The sequence below is a fragment of the Brienomyrus brachyistius genome, chromosome 9 (assembly GCF_023856365.1).
Source record: "Brienomyrus brachyistius isolate T26 chromosome 9, BBRACH_0.4, whole genome shotgun sequence".
NCBI classification, from domain to species: domain Eukaryota; kingdom Metazoa; phylum Chordata; class Actinopteri; order Osteoglossiformes; family Mormyridae; genus Brienomyrus; species Brienomyrus brachyistius.
Genome location: NC_064541.1, coordinates 26805131 through 26825237, shown reverse-complemented (window position 1 = coordinate 26825237; position 20107 = coordinate 26805131). Strand labels below are relative to the sequence as shown.

General features: G+C 43.5%; 2 protein-coding genes across 2 annotated transcripts; one reads left to right on the top strand and one right to left on the bottom strand.

Moving 5' to 3' along the window:
* The first annotated feature begins 128 nt into the window (after positions 1–128).
* Positions 129–14718, top strand: themis2 (thymocyte selection associated family member 2). The gene is made up of 6 exons (XM_049026401.1): positions 129–333; positions 10489–10629; positions 11108–11533; positions 12409–13565; positions 14106–14217; positions 14453–14718. Exons 1-6 carry the CDS (start codon positions 225–227, stop codon positions 14527–14529), a joined length of 2022 nt encoding a protein of 673 aa, XP_048882358.1. The 5' UTR covers positions 129–224; the 3' UTR covers positions 14530–14718.
* Positions 14714–19912, bottom strand: rpa2 (replication protein A2). The gene is made up of 9 exons (XM_049026402.1): positions 19714–19912; positions 19197–19291; positions 18698–18799; positions 18403–18516; positions 17529–17603; positions 16627–16737; positions 16285–16413; positions 16013–16107; positions 14714–15723 (listed from the first exon to the last, which is right to left on the bottom strand). Exons 1-9 carry the CDS (start codon positions 19724–19726, stop codon positions 15636–15638), a joined length of 822 nt encoding a protein of 273 aa, XP_048882359.1. The 5' UTR covers positions 19727–19912; the 3' UTR covers positions 14714–15635.
* Between the last annotated feature and the right edge of the window lie 195 nt (positions 19913–20107).

Below are 20107 nucleotides of genomic sequence, written 5' to 3'. Positions count from 1 at the left end.
GTACTTTATGCAAGGACAGTAATGTTGGCACTAAAGTTATATGATTACTGTATGATTGCTCGCGTGAGACAGGGTGTCCCTCATTTAGCCTACCACGTTACTTCCTCTTCCTTATGTGCAAAAGACATTTCATTAAAACCGAGACGCTCTAGGGTGTCTCGGTCAGTTTTGCCAAATACTGTTGATTTCCAAAGGTCCTCGCTTTTTGGAGAAAAACAAAAGCTATGGAGGGAACTGAAACGGACGCCGTGTCTATGCAGGCATACATCGAATCTTTAGATACAAAAACCCTCCCTCGCATTTTGCAAGTTTGCTCCGGAGTTTATTTTCAAGGTAAGACTCCCTGAAAATACTGATGTTGCGACCAAACGTTTGTTTATTTATGCTCCCCTTACACGTACGTATTATACAGTTTTATTTCATTGTCCTGTCACATCAATATGTATCCGTAATCAAAACTGAAAGATAAGAATAAACGGGTTATAAAAGTTGTGGTTATCAGTATAGTGTTACCATTTTGTGTATCTGTATTGACTGTTCTTCCAAAACGTTTTATTAAGAAATTAATAACCACTATGCGTTCAAGGAACCGAAATGCAGTACGTGTAACAGTGCCGCTCTTCTTTCAGTCACTTCTATTTCTATAGCTTTCTGGAAGAACTGTATTAAGATTGTCAAGTCAGACGCTGTACTAAATACGAAAAAGAATTACGTAATTTTATCACATTTTATATATAAAATGTTCATATTCCTTCGGATTTACCTTCGTTTTAAACAATTAAACGCTTAAATGTGAAATACGGTATATAAACATAAACGTTTAGTTAAAAAAAACTGTATTATTGTTGTCTTAAACATATCTCTTTAATGCACCTAATTAAATGTAAACTTATTAATTGTGCGAGTTACCGTATACGCAGCAATTCATTCTGAAATCGTTACAGGTATTTAAATTGTGTGATTTTAAGTAGTTTAAAACAGCAACAGGTTTTTAAGCAGTGCATGGTCATTTTTCTTATAATCTTGCCAATGACGTGGCCATTTAGTTTCACTTCTGTGGGGAGAATATATATATATATATATATATATATATATATATATATATATATATATATATATATATATATATATATATATATATATAACCAAAAAAGGCATCAATAGATGCAGCAGTATGAGTATCCTTAAATAATACTTAAGCAGAACATGCTGCAGCAGCACGGGGTGTACGATGGGACGTTCTAAACCGCGTACAGCATTTGTACTTTAATTTTTCCATGGGGATGCGACACAGGAGTTATGGGGGGAAAAGCTTCGAGAGATGTAACAGACCAAAATCCGCGACCAAGCACAAATTCCTCTCACCTCTTAGATCATTCACACTGTCTGCTATGAATAATGAATGCATATCGCAAGCGCTTAACGTCCAAAATATAGGTTGTCCGTTGGACTGCGATTTCAATCATTGTACAGTGGATAGTGTTTACGACCTGTGAAGGCTGCCAGAAATTTGACTGCGATTCCGGCGTTTAGGTAGGCCTGCATTAAGAGGTGTTATGGATTTTCTTTTGCGTTAAGCATTAGAGTGTCCGGTGCAGTAAAACCTAAATCGACATTCCCAGAAGTACACAAACAGATGAAGGAATTAAGGCAAAATAAAGCGGCTGACCTATATATAAACCTGTAGTCGGTAGTGAGAGCCCAGATAGCACACATATGTGGAAATGACACTGATTCCATATCAGACAAAAAGGTTGAAGCAATGTTTCACTTTATATCAACATTGAATCAAGGTTTTGCCACCATCAGTTTTTCAATATTGAAAATCTGACCAAAAATCAATTCAGTTTCAACGTTCATAATTTAACTATACCTCAGCTTTGAAAAAATAACATGCTGCTATGTGGGAAATGTTCTTATCCAAGGCACCGATTGGGTGTGGTTGACCTCTAAGTGAATATTATTTTTATGCAAGCATTCCTTTTCAACTGAATTTGAAAGCTCTTGAGAGTGGGAATGGAATCCCGTCCAGTATAAATATGCTAAATATGTTTCCCAATTAGCTGAAAAACGAATAGTTGTATTGTTTCATTTGATGTTAAAAGCACCTAATGTTCTTAAAGTATTAGTTATTAAACATCATGAAATATGTCAAATAAATGTCATTGAACTTACCGAGGAACAGATATTGGTCTGCCACAGAGCAGATCACACTTATTTTTCGCTTTCAGTATTTTCCTTTTGTTTTATACATGTTTAAAAAAATTATTATCTGGTAGAAGCTACGTACAAGTAAAGAGGGTAATGATGAGAAATGTCTGCATTCTCTGCGTGGGAGATTCGGGACTCACAGGCTTGACCACATGCATTGAAGTGGGTGAAGTTAACCGCTGAGCTTTAGATTCATGTTAGCGACTTGTGCAATGTCAATATTTATGCTAAAATCCGTCCTTTCCACCGGAAAATGAAATGAACCTTATAATATTTTTGTTTCACCTCTAGTGCCTAGTCCCGGGTCACCATTCTCTGCACAGACTAAAATACAATTTAAGAGAGGCACGACGCTAACATGATCAAGTTGTTTGTGATCTCTGTTAAAAATTTTACTTTTAAGTGGAAGTATTAATAGTGAATGCTATTGTTTACTTATATTGTACTTTTTTATTAGGGATATTTGAAAGTGGCTCCCTTTTGCAGCCCTGGGAAGGACTGCCAGTGCATCAAGACACATGGGGTAGATTTAGAGACTAAATTATGTAACCGAGTGCTTAAGACTGTGGGAGGACATGCACGCAGCCAGGAACATGAACTGAACCCACAACCTCCAGGGCGTGTACCTCCAGTGCGAGTACAGACCATTCCACATGTTCTGTGCCCGCATGCAACCTCTATGTCGCCTTCTCACACACTCCAAAAGCAGGTGTGCTTAAAACAACATAGACCGTGCTTTTTTATTTTTATTTGTTTGGTTAGCGCTGCTGATAGTGCAATCCCTGCGTAAGTACAATGCATGCAAATTTTTAACGATCATTAACCATTGATCTTTATCATGCATGTTGCTAATTAATGAATAGCATCTTTACATGCAGCATGCAGACTTCAGAAAGTACTTCTCTATTTGGGACTTCCTGCCCTGGTTCTCCACAGAATGGTGGAGCTACCAGTGCAGGGCTACAATTTGTCCTTCCTGGGTGATTTGGTTGGTCACTACCAGCTTTGCTAATGTCCAAACGTCTGGCGTGACACTCACGCTTTCTGACTCTCACTGAAGAAATCTTATGGAAAATCTATATTGAACATAAAATTAGCTACATCAAAAGCATTGGAGTAGCTTGTAGACTCTACAGAGGCAGTAAACTTTACAAGGCAGTAAAACTCTTACATACATGTAAATGTGTGTGCAGACTTTGTCTCGGATTGAAAATCTCACACCGGCCAACTGACAACGTTGGCATCCCTGTTCAGTTCGGCATCTTTCTCTGCTGTTTTAAACTGCTTAATCTCAATCAAGGTACAGAGAGCTACTATGCTGACATGCAGCAAGTAGCTGGGAGTCACTGAGGTTCCTTGTCTGGCTATTTGTTTGATGGCTTCACTGGATTGTGCTGTAGAATTTTTGCCCCATACTTGTGCCGATGCTGTGGAATATACACAGTCCGTATAAAATGTGACGCACGCATAAAGTTCACCCTCCTTCAGTTCAAAGGATTTATTTATCAGGGCCTAAATACAAATGTGTGATCCTCACCAAGTTCTATAAGCAAATAACTCTAACCTTGGGTGACAAAAAAAAAACACAACAGATTTTAATATGTTGTTCTTCATTTCAGATAATATGCTAACACTGTGTACTTTTTTTTGCCCATGGCTGTAAATATACGCAGTTCTTAATCATCCATGTCAGCTGAGGCCATGCTATGCTGGGGCGCTTGATGCCGAGGCCCTGAATGAAGCCGAGCGAACTACGAATGATTTAATTAGCTCAGATGTTTCAACAACCCTCTGAGTTTGAGAACAGGGACTATGTCCCATATGTCTTAAGATCCCAGCTACGCTAGATCCTACCTTCATGTCGCTGCGCTACCTGGTGTGCAAGAAAACAAACATAGCTCACCAGGAAAATGCCCGATTTGCCAGATGTTCATTCATGTCTACTGGATGCTCTCAAGATTCCATTTTCAGGTCACTTTAGAGGGTCAACCCATTAACACAACACATGTCTCATGCACGCCAATCCATTCATAAACGAATACAGCTACAACCTCATCCACCAAATCCGAAAGTGGCCAACAGCAAATCATAACCGCCAAGTACGTTGCAGCTGTTGCAATCAAACTCATCGGCAACAGCGACACACTCCTCAAACATTCTTTAAGTATCGGGGGCTAAAACATACTTCCTCCTTTTTTGTCTACAAGGAATCCATCGCATCAGCAGAGTTCTTTGCGCTCAAGTCCCAGTAGTAAAAATAGCAAATTACTTAATACTCTTAGTCACATTGAGGTCGACTGGGAATTGAATCATATGCACCACTGAACTACAAGGCTGTGAGTAGTTGTTTGGCGATTATCTCTCTCTTAAAACATGAAATGTATTGATCTGGGTTGCATAGCGGCTCAACCAGCTCAGGGTTACATTGAATCTGGAGTCTATTCCAGGGCATTGCAGGGTGACGAGTCCTATGTAAGGGCATTGCAAGTGCAATTGCAGAAACCACACACACACACACACACACACACACACAAAATGAATTCAATCCTTTTTAATAGGCCCGCAGGGGAGGGGGTGATGACATTTCAATAAAGAGACATGGATCTCTAAAGTCAATTGCAGAGTCCTGGGGATAGCTGCTGGTGGCTGGCTGGGTGCTCATGGGATTCACACACCTCATGATGCAAAATGACCCAGCTGAGGGTTGGGCTTCCCAGACTCAGTTCACAAAGGTAGACTCTTGAAGAGTCACACCCTTTGAGGAGTACAGGGCTACAGCTTCTGTGTGCTCCCTGGTGCCATCTGGTAGTAGTCTCTGCTCCTTGCCGCAGATGTGTCAAAGGGGGGCGCTAATGACAATTTACAGATACTAATATACCTAAACCACATGTTTTTGGACCACAGGAGAGAACACATGCTGGCATGGGGAGAACAGACCTGTATGTGTGAGGTTATAGTGCTACAGGATGGAGCCCCAGCCCTGTATGTGTGAGGTTATAGTGTTACAGGATGGAGCCCCAGCCCTGTATCTGTGAGGTTATAGTGTTACAGGATGAAGCCCCAACCCTGTATGTGTGAGGTTATAGTGCTACAGGATGGAGCCCCAGCCCTGTATCTGTGAGGTTATAGTGCTACAGGATGGAGCCCCAGCCCTGTATCTGTGAGGTTATAGTGCTACAGGATGGAGCCCCAGCCCTGTATCTGTGAGGTTATAGTGTTACAGGATGAAGCCCCAACCCTGTATGTGTGAGGTTATAGTGCTACAGGATGGAGCCCCAGCCCTGTATCTGTGAGGTTATAGTGCTACAGGATGGAGCCCCAGCCCTGTATCTGTGAGGTTATAGTGCTACAGGATGGAGCCCCAGCCCTGTATCTGTGAGGTTATAGTGCTACAGGATGGAGCCCCAGCCCTGTATCTGTGAGGTTATAGTGCTACAGGATGGAGCCCCAGCCCTGTATCTGTGAGGTTATAGTGCTACAGGATGGCAGCAGCTGTCCATAGTGCTGAAAGGTGAATGATGTCACTTGTCACCCAGCATACCCAAGAGCCATTCTGTGACAATCTTCTGCCAGAAATAAAAATATATATGTATTAACTTGAACATACACAGGTCTTGTATGACGGATAATTATATTTGTGACTGCAATGCAAGACGTTGCTTCAAAGTAAGGGATCATCTTGCATTTTCTTTAAAAGCTTACACCAGATAATTACTCAAATATGTTGCAGTGTGTCATTTATAGTAAGTAGTAAGATCCAAATTAATATGTTAATGATCTTGCTTAATTACATGATTTTGAGCACTTTCTGGGCCAGAAAGCGACATATTATTTTTTCGTTACGTCTGCCCAGAGGTTAATGACAAGTAGGTATATCAAACCCAAAGGGTGAAACCAAACTCTGAGCCCTCAAAGGTTTGTGATGATAGATAAATCATTATTAATGACTGTATCCCCGTATTTAATGTTTATCAGTTTTTACCACTACTCAAAATGATTAATTGGTCAGCGACCTACCCAGTCTGCCTCCTTTACATTGTTTTCAATATTTCTAAGAACTTGGAAATAAGATCTTAAATATGATGGAAATGCTTAATCATAAAATTTTAAGAAATATTTTAAGGTCTAAATGTGATGAAAAGGAATACATGCAAATATATTTCTCCGAATGACATTTATGATGGGCATACTGGGGTATTTCCTCTGTTTTTAGTGTACTGTTTGAAGGCAGACCACAAGCAGCCTGTAATATTTATAACACATTTCTTTCATACCTTTTCAGCAACAGCAGTAAGTTTCCTTTTCACTGCCTAGTGTGCAGTTGTACTACATGCATGGATTCCATGGGTAACAGAATATCCAACACAGCTCCGTTTCCAAAAACGTAGGGGCAGTGTGTAAAATGCAGGTAAAAACAATAATCAGCGATTGGTAAATTAGTTTTTATTCAATTATAACTGAAAACACTGCAAAGTCACAGTATGTAAAGTATGAAGTAACCAGCTTTGTGTATTTTTGTAAAGGCAGGGGTGTGTTTATGACTGTATAACATCACCTTTTCTGTATGATTGTTTGGGGACTGAGGACTGATTTAGGACTTCAGATGCGTAACAGTATGGAGTTTCTGTTCTCATATTTCACATCATAGCTAATAATTTAATCCAGTGTTTTTCAACCCAGTCCTCAGAGGCCCCCAGACAGGGGAGGACCTAGAAAAATATTCATGGGGTGGCAAGAGGAGGGCCAGGAGATATTGAGGGGTGGCACTTTATGGGAGAAGTTTATGTGCTGATATAATGACAGTAATCACAGTAAATATCGATCAATGTCCACTTGGAAAGTCCCCAGATTAAAATAATTGAACTCAGTAACTTTAGGCTACCTTGTTGTGTAATTCAAACACAGGTTTATATTAGGAATAAATGACCATACACTGATCACCATACACTGATCACTTTACAAAAAACACTTCACTCAGCACTTAAAACACTACAATATATATATTGCCCTGCGATGGGCTAGCCCCCCATCCTAGGTTGTTCCCTGCCTCGTGCCTGTTGCTTCAGGGATAGGCTCCGGACCCCCCGCGACCCAGTAGGATAAGCGTTTTGGAAAATGGATGGATGGATGGATATATATATATATATATTCATATCATTTTAGCAGTTTTTAAGGCACACCAGTTAGCAGAACGTGAAGTTTTCATGCCCATAAAAATGGCGATTGTTGTTCGGCAAAACACCTCACAAACTTATCTAAATCTAAAGCCGTAATGTGTTATAAATGCTGAGCATAGCCAAGCTTGACAGCCTCCTCTCTGTCATGGTAGACCACAAAACGGTCTTTATGAGTGAACTTCATTCACACAACGCACTGCTCACAGGTAAAACTACTGATATTTTACAAAACTTAAACAATTACTAAAAAAATATCCTCTTATGGGTGTAGGAGAGCAAACTCCATCAGAGTAACAGGACTCTCCTTTTCTTCCTTCTTCCTGTCTAATACTCTCCTTGACTGATGTAACTCATGTTTAAGATCCTCAATATTGGAATCATAAGCTTTGGCCAATAAAAGAACAGGATCCTTTTTCAAAAATATAGAACATGACAGGTCTAGTGCCTGGACACACTGCATAATATTACAATTTGTGTACAAAATTGTCTTCCTATTTCTCCAGTGTTTCCTAGTTCTCCAGTCATGTTATCCATAATCGGATAGTACACATTGATACAAAATATGTTTGCTACATGCTGTCCCAAGGTGGAAGAGATGACACTGTCCTTACGTGCCCTTGTTGTCTGCCTTGACTTCTTTGAGTTTTGCTGAGCTGTACAATGTTACTTCTTTGACATACATCAAGACTTTCATTCCACATTTTATCAAAAGAGCCTGGACTACGATACAGTACCAGGCCACCTATCCATAACATTACGACATGCTACGTGCCTACGGGCCCATCGAACATCACCTGCTGCACTTCCAGCCATTTCTTAATGACATAAAACCCAGACAAAAATATGTACATTCGTTCCAATAATGAGAAGTTTGCTGCATCTGTCACACTTTTTACAAAGTCTATACTATGACTAAGTTTAAGTAGTGTGCACTACAGTGAACATGAAGGCATACTTGACTACTTTTATTCTCGCTTGGACGCCTGCCAGCGCCCCACTCCTCACCGTAACGCCATCGCAGTCCTGGCCTACAAAGTTTTCTTTATACTCCAGCTCATGTTTCTCAAGAAAGTATATAATCTTATCAGTCAAAACTGCTTGACCTTTTTCGAACTCTTGAATGATTAAAATACACTATATATACACACGGTACTCAAACTCTCTACCCTCACTCCTCACACTAACAAATTGAGTCCCATTAAATCAAACATATTGATTAGAATGAATATAAATATTGGACTGAGCAGTGGTGAGGACGCACTGTTTTGCACAATGGCTTTTTGTTGTGATTTTGTGCTTTTTATTCAGATGTACCATGCAGTGCTAATTTACACACCGTGTGGCCCAGCTTGACTGGAGATAACATGTCATGGTTCATCTGTGTGATGCTCTCCCTCTTCCACCTCTTCATCTCCGTCCACTCTCTCATGTCCCCGATCGCCTTTGCCCTCCATGTTTCTGTCGCTCCTTTTCATCATTTTCCACCTCGCCATGTCCCTGGTCTTCTCTGCATTCTACCTTGTCACTCCCCAGATGCTCAGCCTCTGCTTCTCTCGCCTTAGACTTTAGTGAGAACACACTTGATATGTCACCCTTTCTCTTCATTTCTGTAAAATTCACAGTAACTCCACGACGATTTGCTTTAATATTTACAGTAATTGCGGATGGGTATCGTTAACAGTACTGTTACTCTTAGCGGTACTGCTTTCACTTTTACACTTTTTGAAGAATCATCATTACCGAATACAACACGGCTGTATTCAAGCAGTACTTTTAACTACAATACATATGTAAAAAATACCTGGGAATAAGTGACCGAAATAAAACAAAGAGTGGGAGAAAGAAAGTGATTTAAAATATTGGATCCGGCTGCAGGTGTGGATGACTAACACCCCATCCCCACCGTATCTATCTGCTTATCATCTTAATTAGCTAAAATTACGTACGTGCCTATGCTTACAAAAACCGAATTGATCCCAAAACAACCTAATTTCTGTTTTATCTGTCGAAACATTTTTTTTCACCCGCAAAGTACAATTTTAACCCGATTGACTTGGTGGTTTCCCACCACTGGACAGCGAAAGCGTTAGCTGAAGGCGTCACAGTTTTATGTCTTAATCAGTAACGGAGCTGTCAGAACAACTGTGAAGTATGACTTTCATGTCGCAATAATAAATCTATTTTATTAATCTCTCCAGTACCGAAAGCAGTGCCAATGACTTCGGAACTTATTTTGCCCAGGGCAAGTTTAATACCCATCGGCACCGGCCATGCCTAATAGTAATCTATATTGTTAAGGGTGTTCATCTTAACACTGAATGCTGTGTGAATAAATTATTTGTTGTTTTCCCACTTCCGGTCTCTTTCAGCCACCAGTTGTTATTTTCATGTCTTCCGTTCTGCGGTGCGCCGCTCTGCTCCTTTACTTCGCGCAGTGTTCATGTTCAAAATGAACGCAGAGAGGGGGAGGGTGCGGGGTTTAGGGGGTGTCTTCTCGTGCTGCGTTCAGGAATCTTAAGTGCACTCGGACAATGCAGATTCACTCTCGCAATTGTTCGAACAGTCATGAATTTTCTTTGACTTCAAAGCTGCCAACTGGGGTGGCAAGGCTTTTTTAAGGTGGCAGCTTTGGCTGTATTTGTTATTACCATAACATGTAAGTTCTTTTAAAGGAAAAAAAATCTAAGCAAATTAAATCTAATGAGATTTAAAGTGTTACAATAGGTTCACCTGACCTTAAAAAGCCAAATTATACAAACTAAAGAATGAATATTCAGTCAAAATTATGACTTGGGATGGTATACAGCAAGCGTATCATTTCATTTGAATTCCAGTCTTTCACAGAATAGAATAGAATAGAATGCATTTATTGTCAACAAAATAACACAAAGCACAGCATTTAAAAAGCCATTTATAAACTGAAGCATAACTTAATATTCATCTTTACAAATTCAATGCAAATGTACCAATGCTGTACATTTTTCTTAAATCAGAAATAATAATGTTCATTATATAGCAACGGCTTTACGTATTTTAATATCATAAATTGGCAGATGACGATGACTGCGTTTACATAATCTGTTCACTCTGTGACATGCAGGGTCAGTGTATGAGGTGTCTGGGAGTGAAGTGTGCCTGTCCACTGGGGACATGGTAAAGATCATTGGCACCAATCTTTTGTCTGCCAATACAGAGGATATCAGCACTAAGGAGACATCCGAGTTGCCCCTTAATTACAAAGGTGGGTACCGCCGCAGAATGATCTCTGCCCATAGCAGCGCTGTTTCATAAGTTATTAAAGACAAAAGTTTTCTTTCTGCAGTTGAACATTGAACTATCCTGCTCATTTAAATAATGTTGAAGCTTTATTCATTGAAGTGACTGCAGGCCTTTAAATTGTCCCTGAGTCAGCAGAGTCATTTCACTGTTAGGCCCTTGAGCAACACACTAAAAACCCCCGATTGCTCAAAGGACTGGCTTTATGCAAAAAGGACACCTACCTGCCTTGCTTTATATAAACAGAACATCTGCCTTCTGTGCTTCATGCAAATAGAATACCCATATGCTTTGCTTCCCGTAAACAGAACACCCATTTGTTTTTTTTGTAAACATATTTTTTGTTGCTAACTGGCTTGGTCACATAGAGTTTTATTTTACAAATTATCATGTCTCCAGTGACTTTCTCTTGGTCTTTCTTTGGCTCCTGTGGTTCCTGGCAGGCATGTTCAAGATGGTTCTGGAGGACATGCCCTACTTCTCGGTGGAGGAGATGGTGGAGTTGCTTCCAGTAGACCTGAAATCCTTCCATCCCATCAGCTTCATCAGTTGTCACTGTCTGGAGGTGAAAGGCCGCGTAGTGGAGGCCGGCCAGGTGCTGACGCTCATGGGGCCCAGGACATTGGTGGATGAAATGCCAAGTGTTCGCTGCCAGATTGAAGGCCACCGGGGGCCCTCATCTGAAATCTTCATCCCGCTCTCCTGCCGTGGGAAATTCTATGAGCATGACAGTGGGCACACCTACAACCTGGAGCAGATCCTGAGCTCACCCCGCCTCTGTACCCGGTATTTCCGCGACATCAAGACCACAAAGTGTGGGGGTCCCTTGAAAATTACCCCCATATACCAAGTTCAGGCCATCATGAGCAGTGAGTGATGTTTTTTTGTTGATTAGACATACATGTAAACCAACTTAAATTGGTATGCACTTTGGAAAAATCCATTTAGAAATGGACTTCCACCTGTTGGAGAACATAAATCAGGACTATGCCTTCCTCTGCTGCCCCCTGTAGGATGGGCTCCCCCTTTGAGTCTGGTTAGGGTTAGGGCTTCTATGCTGCCCCCTGGAGGATGGGCTCCCCTTTGAGTCTGGTTAGGGTTAGGGCTTCCTCTGCTGCCCCCTGGAGGATGGGCTCCCCCTTTGAGTCTGGTTAGGGTTAGGGCTTCCTCTGCTGCCCCCTGGAGGATGGGCTCCCCCTTTGGGTCTGGTTAGGGTTAGGGCTTCCTCTGCTGCCCCCTGGAGGATGGGCTTCCCCTTTGAGTCTGGTTCCTCCCCAGGTGTCTTCCTTTTAGGAAGATTTCCTTGCGCCTGTTGCCTCTGGCTTATTCACTGGGGGCTTTGGGCAGGGACCATGTAGTGTGAAAAATCTAAATTTCAGTGGTATACTGACTGGTTTTGGGCTAATGAGTCAGGTTGTACTACATAATAGTAACACTGCGGACACATTTGTCATTACTCGCACCCATTTTGCCACTACCAAAACTCATTATTTATCGCTGATACTTATTCACTTATACACACCACTTCCATTATTGCCCATTCCAAACATTCCATTATTGTTTACGCTTACATTGTGTGTCCATGTTAACATGTGTTCTGGCTATCCATCCACTTTACGTGTCTAAGTAGCACTGTGGTCCTGAGGAATGTTATTTCATGTCACCATATGCAGTGTACTGAATATGGCTGGTGCAACAGTAAAGCCCCACTTGACTTGACTTGACTTGATCTCGTCTCCCGTAGTGAGAAAGGACGTAGTCACCTTTCCCTCCAGTCTGGAGGTGGACGTTGTGGATGTGACGGAGAAGTCTCAGAGTGTCAAGTTTGTGACCCCGCTGTCATTGGCGGAAGTCATGGCCAAGCCCCCAGAGAGATTCCCTGCCATGGCTGAGGTTGTGGAGGGTCCCAGCGTACCATCGCTTTTCAAGAGCCCATGGGTGGAGAACCTGCAGAAGGGCCAGCGGCTGCTGCTGCACAGCTGCTGTGACTCGCCCATGGTGCTTGCCTCCACCCTGAAGAGCAAGAAGGCCCAGCAGCACTTCCTGGTCGCGCAGAACTACGGCGGTCGCCTGCGCCGGCGGCCCCGCGAGTTCGCCGCCGTCTACGAGCTATGCGGCGCCCTGCAGCAGGCGCCGAACTTGAGTGTAACCGCGTCACGGCACTGCGAGGCACTGGAGGAGGGATTGGACTCCCTGAGTGCCGGTGACCAGCTTGATATCCTTCGGAACCAGATGGTGGAGGTGCAAGGGAATGAAGGCGAGTTGCAGAAGGTAGAGGTGCTGGTCTGCCGACGCCTGTCTGAGGCGGATGAGGATGACGACGAGGAGGATGAGGATGATGGTGAGGATGAGAGTGAACATGAGCTCCTTCTACCCATGTACCTCGAAGGCCACTTTGTCGAGAGGATTAAGGACAAGAAGAAGTACAGCCTGGCCAACCTGCTCAAGCAATTTCCACTCCCACTGGACGTTAAAGTGGCGACAAAGGATGTGGCAGTCCGCTGCGACCCCCTGTCAGACCACCCGGGCTTGCAACTGAAGGAGACAGTCATAGAGCCTGTGGTTCTGGCCAGTCTCGCCAGCAAGCCGGGTGAGTGCTTCCAGCTGCCCAGTCGTTGGCTCAGCATGGCATTGTACCTCACCGGGGACCCCCTGCCCTGGCGTGAGGGCCAGGCCCCCAAGATGCAGTGCGAGACAGTGATGGAGCTGACAGAGGCCTTCTACCACGAGTTTCTCACACAGGCGGGAAGCGCTGACGTGCTGCCCCCTCCACTGCCCCCCAAGCGGATAACAGAGAGCAAGACAAGTCACCAGAGGAGCGAGTCACTCTCCACCCAGCTCGATCAGCTCACCTTAAGCAATGAGAAAAAGCCTAAGAAGTCACTTCCGCCACCCCCAGTGGTAACCAGCTGCATCTACACATCACCTACACATAGAGAGAATTTCACAGTTATTGAGCTACACACACTCACGCTATTATGTTAGTAGCCACCAGTGCTTTGCATCTCTGTGAAGTAATACGTGCTATATTCTGGGGGGGTTTGAGGTTCATTTTGTATGGTTTCTACTCTGTCGCTGACAACCACGTGTATTTTCAACACATGCACAACTCATAAAAACTGTGATACCATACACCACGCTTTCAGTTCCCAAAAGGTGCTGCTCTAACGCAAGCAACTCCTCCTCAAACTGAAAATGTGTTTTTAGCGCTTACAGAGGTGCAGCATGAAACCTATAATGTGTGCATCCCATTTCTCAGAAGAATAATTGTGAACTGAACTGACGACTTTATGAAAAATGCCGAACAGACGAGGTTATAGATAGAAGAAACTTGACCATAACAAAAAAATCATAATGTACAAGAAGTTTCCTGGTGTCACTCATGGTTAAAAGGACTCAATGGAAACTAGCAGGAGCAGCCAACTTTTCATTTTCCTCCAGATTTTAGAAGACCCCCCTCCAGTGTTGGAAAGGAAGCCCATCTCACCGGCCAGCACCCAGCCCAACATGTATGTGCAGACCCCGAAGAAGCCTTTGAAACAGAGCAAGAGAGGTTAGTTTCTCTTCCTAGCAGGAAGCATACCTGCGTCGATGCCGCTTCTTAGTTTACTACAACACAGATCAGCAGCTCTCTACAGCCTTCCAGTCCAATTAGCATATGGCCTTTGAGAAATTGAGTTGGGGGGTGGCTTAAATAGCCTCTGAGAATATGAAGCAGGGGTATTGTGCCACCCCACTAAGCCAGCCACGGACTACTCTCACTGTCCCTCCCCTCACCCCACCCCCAGGAAGCGACTCCGACCACGACTATGAATCACCGAATGAGTTCTTGAAGAACGCTGCAGAGAGTGTCATGTTCTACTGAGCCCAAGGTCCCTCGCACTGGTGACCTTTGGAGATTGGAAGAACACGTCAAGCCGTCCATGATCTGCCATCAAGGTGTAGCAGTTAATTTTCCAGTCTGTATTTTTTTTTTTTAAGTATGGCAACAGGTCAGAAACCACATTGGGCTGTCTGTCAACAGCAACACAGTAAACTTACCCACGGACTGTCATTTCAGAAGTCCAGTTTCTGCAACGTTTATTTGTGTGGTGATGGAACCAAGCCTGTTCCTGTTTAAGTACAGTTTTTACAAGAAGTTAGCAAATGACACCTGCATGCATGTATTAACACTGGCCAAGACAGAAAAGTCTCCCTATTTATACCAGGCAGGCAAACACACTTAGCAGACTTAGGCTAAATTGTTTGATGTCTCATAGACACAGGAAGGAAAAAACAAACAAACTGCAGACTGCAAGAGACAAGGGAAAATTTCAGATGCCAAAAAATATATATATTTACCTTTTTGGTAGACCCGACCCCCAAGTAACCAGTTACAATGGTTTAACAGGGAATCTGAGTGTAAGATAGCTGTGTCCTATCAAAGTAATTCACTAATAAGGCCCTACTGTAATACCCTGGCATAAAGCTCATCAAAAACTATGGTTGCATATCTGATGTCGACATTACTCCATTCTGCTGCATCCCGCCCCAAATGGAAATGGCCCTGGGTGTCCCAAAGGAAGATCCTGACACATCATCTCACAAATACAATCAAAATTTTTAATCTGAAACAAACAAAAAAAAAAGAGATTGGAGAGATTGGTGCCACGGCTGGTTTGATCATTTTTAAAACAGTCATTCCACTAAGACCACTGTGGAAATCTTCGATGCAGGAAGCTGTCTGTACACAAACCAAAAGACATTAAAACTAAACTGTGCAGAGAACCGCTTCACCCTATGGACTCGTTCACGGGTCCCATTTCACTCAGGAACATCAAACAATGAAGTACAACAATCGCACAGGTTCCTTCCATCTGCTCTAGTGGCTCCAGTCAGATTGGGACTGGTCAAGAGGGAGCTTATGGGAATGGCAGTCCATGCACCAAAGCCTTAACTGGGGCTGGAGGGGTGTGGGGGGGTACAAGTGCTCTAGTCATCATTGTCGGTTGATCTGAAGTGATCTTCATCGATGGTGGAGAAAATGTGACCTTCATTACTCAGGAATTCCACAGCCTGCCTGCATTGGGAAGAGGGTGAAAGTCTCACTGGAAATCTTAATGCTGATTAATGTTAACGCTGGTCTTGATGTTGATTCAGCCTGCTTGGTCCATGTTAGAAAGAAAAGGAGAAACTGTGTTTTCCAGATATACAACCACAGCAACTACTTCCCCAAACTCAGACTTTGAGAAAAGCTTGGCAACGCTTAGCCTGACCACAGCTTTCCCCACATTACAATAACTTCGGCTGGCTCAATAGCCAATCAGATGCAACCTCTGATTGACACTGAGGAAGGAGGAAGGGCTTACTTGATAACTGCAATGCTCATGCCACTCAGCCTCATTTTCAGATCTTGGATGCTGATGCCTTGAGGGTCAGGGCAGCTCTTGATCAAGCTCAGGACCTTTAAGAACACAGGCATGGAATATTATGTCTTCAGTATCTGACACATCCCCTCCCTCCTCAAGGACTTCAGACACAGACTGACAGTGCAGTCTGTATTGACAAAACTAATAAACAAATGGCCACCGGGAGCTGCAAGCACCAGTGGTTCCTGTAAAGCAAGAGCCCACCAACTCACCTGGTTCTGGCTGGGGCTCAGCCCGTTGTTGACAAGGTCACTGGCCCCAGAGTAGCCTCCACCCGTGCTGCCCATACCACCAAAACTGACAGAACCTGTAGGCTTGTTCACCGGCACGGCTCCACCCATCTGGGAAACAGTCAGAACATTTTCACAGGATGCAGCAGTCAAGGGCGACGGACAGCAGTGGGTCAGCAGAGGCTAACCAAACTGCACTCTGACACCTCCACTGTAAGCAATGTTTATGCTACACATCACCTGAATATCAACATATCTGATACTATGTGTGCTACATGGCACTCTGCAATAAAAGAGGCAGACCAGGCAAGGTGGCAAACTCACTTGTGGTTTGCTGAGCAGCATATGTGCCTGGACCACCTCCAGCATGTGGGACGTTATCTCATTGATGTCCTCCAGGGGGCGCACGCTGAATGCCACCACAGTCTTGTGGTTCTGTAACAGGAAGCAACACCCTCGTTCAGGGCGCTTGGCTTTCCTCCATTCACCACCCCTTAACCACCTTGCTTGCACCCTCCCAATGGTAAATATGATGTCACATTTAACCTCCAATTGTCATACTTAAGGGGAAAGTTCCAGTCTTAATACATTCCAGTATCATACATTACAAGTAATTAATCCATCCATCCATTTTCCAAACCGCTTATCGTACTGGGTTGCGGGGGGTCCGGAGCCTATCCCAGAAGCAATGGGCACGAGGCAGGGAACAACCCAGGATGGGGGGCCAGCCCATCACAGGGCACACACACACACACACACACACACACCATTCACTCACACATGCACACCAATGGGAAATTTGGCAACTCCAATTAGCCTCAGCATGTTTTTGGACTGTGGGGGGAAACCAGAGTACCCGGAGGAAACCCCACGACGACATGGGGAGAACATGCAAACTCCACACAAATGTGACCCAGGTGGAAACTCAAACCCGGGTCCCAGAGGTGTGAGGCAACAGTGCTAACCACTGCACCACCATGCCACCCCTACAAGTAATTAATAATAAAAAAAAACTTTAATTTCTTCTGTTTGCAATTCAGATTTTTGTGGAGACAATGAACATATAAGCTTGTTGTCTTGTATTTCTTGTGCATATGGTGTGTAAGTGCAGTTAATGCACCATGAAACTGCTCCCTAGTAAGCATGAAAACAAAATAAACACTCGCTATTATTTCAAAAAGAAACTTATTTGTTGTTGGGGGGGGGGGGGGTTCTCAATAGTGTACCTGGAAGGAGCGAAGGTTTCCAGAGACTTTGACATAAGTACCAGGAGGAATGACTGTACTCTCAACACTCGGGTCCTGGAGAGCAAGAAGTGGGTCAGTCAGGCTGGTGGAACCACAAACAAGTGGCCCGAATCTAAACGGATCTCAAATCAGGCAGACAATACCATCCATCGCTGGGGTTAATACTTTTCTATGCACGACAACTGCTACATCGCTGCAGAGTATAGTAATCCGTATAAATTCGGCATATCCTCATATTTATTAGGTTAGCAGAGCACGCCACATGCTACTGTCCTGTTGTATTATGAAAGCAATAAGCACTGAAGTGGTGGCGAAGAAAAGAACGGCTCAGCAGTCACATCTTTTAAAAGAGGAGATGCTGTGGATGAACAAGGTAAACAGATGTCTGGTCGTACCATCTGCAGTATAAAAGTCTGACATTCATTAAACAGAATACGCAGAATTCAAAGAGATTACTCATGTTTGAGTGTCACAATATATCTCATTAATATTGCAGGCATGCTAATATTTTGCTTACCAAATTGTAGGCATAAGCCAATTATCTACAGTCCTGTAAATACATCGCATTTTCTGAGACTGATTTGTGTCTGCTGACAACTCTCAGCAACACCACAAACTTATGACACACTCCTGGTAGATGAGTTCTGCCTGGCTATAGCTTCAAATTGCGATGATTACGATGTGACATCGTGAAGCCCTACAGAGAACTATACAGCTCTTTTGAAGCATAGATTCTCTGTGACAGACCATAGGCACTCCTTATGCTTGTTATATATTATGCTAAATAACATTGAGAACAAGCCCTTTCTAATACTGCCCCTTGACTTTATTAGTTGCAGCACAGATTGCTCACCTCAGTGTCCACCCACTGCTTCACATCCATAGGGGGCCCTGTCATGTCATCCACTTTATACTGGATGTTGGTCATGGACTTTTCCATGTTTCTTATGACACCCACCAAAGTGATCTGGGAGGACAGGGGGTGGGACGTCAAAGGGGGTCATCAGGTAAAGGTGCAACTGAAGCCGACATATGGTAAATACACTAGGCGATATGAACTCTCACGACAGGTTTAGCTGTCAACTTTCGAACTCCCAGAAAACTTGACACTTTTGCATTTTGAAGAGAGGCCAGGCTTAAACACTCACCTGAGCAATTTCCACCTCTCCTACTTTGAAGACGTCCTCAGATTGTGTGGCAGACAGGAGCTGGGACACTGTGCAGGGGACAATCTGCTGGGCTCTCATTCGCTGGGAAACACACACACACACAAGTTGGTCTTCCTATCCAGATGGGGACCGTCCAATCATTTCTATGGGAAAAACCCAAACCCCAATCACAACACCCTTAACCTCTACCCAGCCCTAACCTTAACCATAAGTAACCAACCCAAACACAAGACTTTTGGCACTTTTATTTTTTTTATTGCTTTCTCAGACTTTTATAAAATTGATGTTATCCAAATGGGGACCTGAGGGAGTGTCCCCAAAAGTAAGGAAGTTTCAGGTTTAACTGCACTTTGGGGACACTTTGGTCCGCAAATGTTATCTACGCAAACTCACACACACACACACAGCCGTGTCACAACAGCCATTTCATGTAGTGGAATGTCCAGTTGCAATGTAGAGGTTATAAAACCCCACTTACTCCCTTTTTCTCTCCTCCTTGTGATGCAGCTGGGGATGCAAACCCCCCCGGAGACTGCGTGTAGCCACCCCCCATACTATAGTCGGAATAACTACCTGCAAGAAAACGACATTTCAAAGAGGTTGATACTGACTGTAATAAAGGATCGTTGAATATAATCCTGAAGTGCATATGTGTAAACACGTCGGCAGACACACGTAAGCGAAGACACTGTATCGAATCTGTACTGTCAACATCCAGACTGCACGCAGAACGATCGGATAACAAAGACCGTGCTAGGCTTCCCCAGAGCACGTTAACCAGCAGCACATCAGCAAGGAGGACCACCGTGGTCAACGCGGGCAGCTATTTACTAAAACAGACATTGACAAACCAGCGAAATAAGCGCCGAAAACAGCAGCCAGTTAATACTTTCACGGTAAACCACTGAAAAACTCAATGACGAGGATCCGTTTGGTATACAGAAACAGCCAACTTTCTACTCAGAATACAAAACATCACACCGATTAAAACTTACCTTGATTCCACATGTTCTTCCTCGGTGACAGTGCTATATGGACAAAACTATGACAAAAACTTTTTTATTAAAAACTAAGATATTTTTTACTAGCTGCGTCACCTTGCTTTTGACTAAAACGTTTAGCCGACGCGCGTCTTGAAACGATTCCGCGCGCTGGCGAGCTGACAACCAAACCCGCATGCGCCTTGGTCCCGCTGCCGCGAACTAAATGGTCCAATCATAGGCGGCTGCGCTATTCTTCTTCTCCCGTTGTGGTGCAATGTAAAACAGCTTTAGCTTTCATCTAACGGTATTTCGCCACCTATCGACTCCTTTGGAGTTGTATTTCTTTGCATAAATCGAGAAGAATTCGGGTAGAATTACACACCGTAGTAGCACAGCTGCGAAAGAA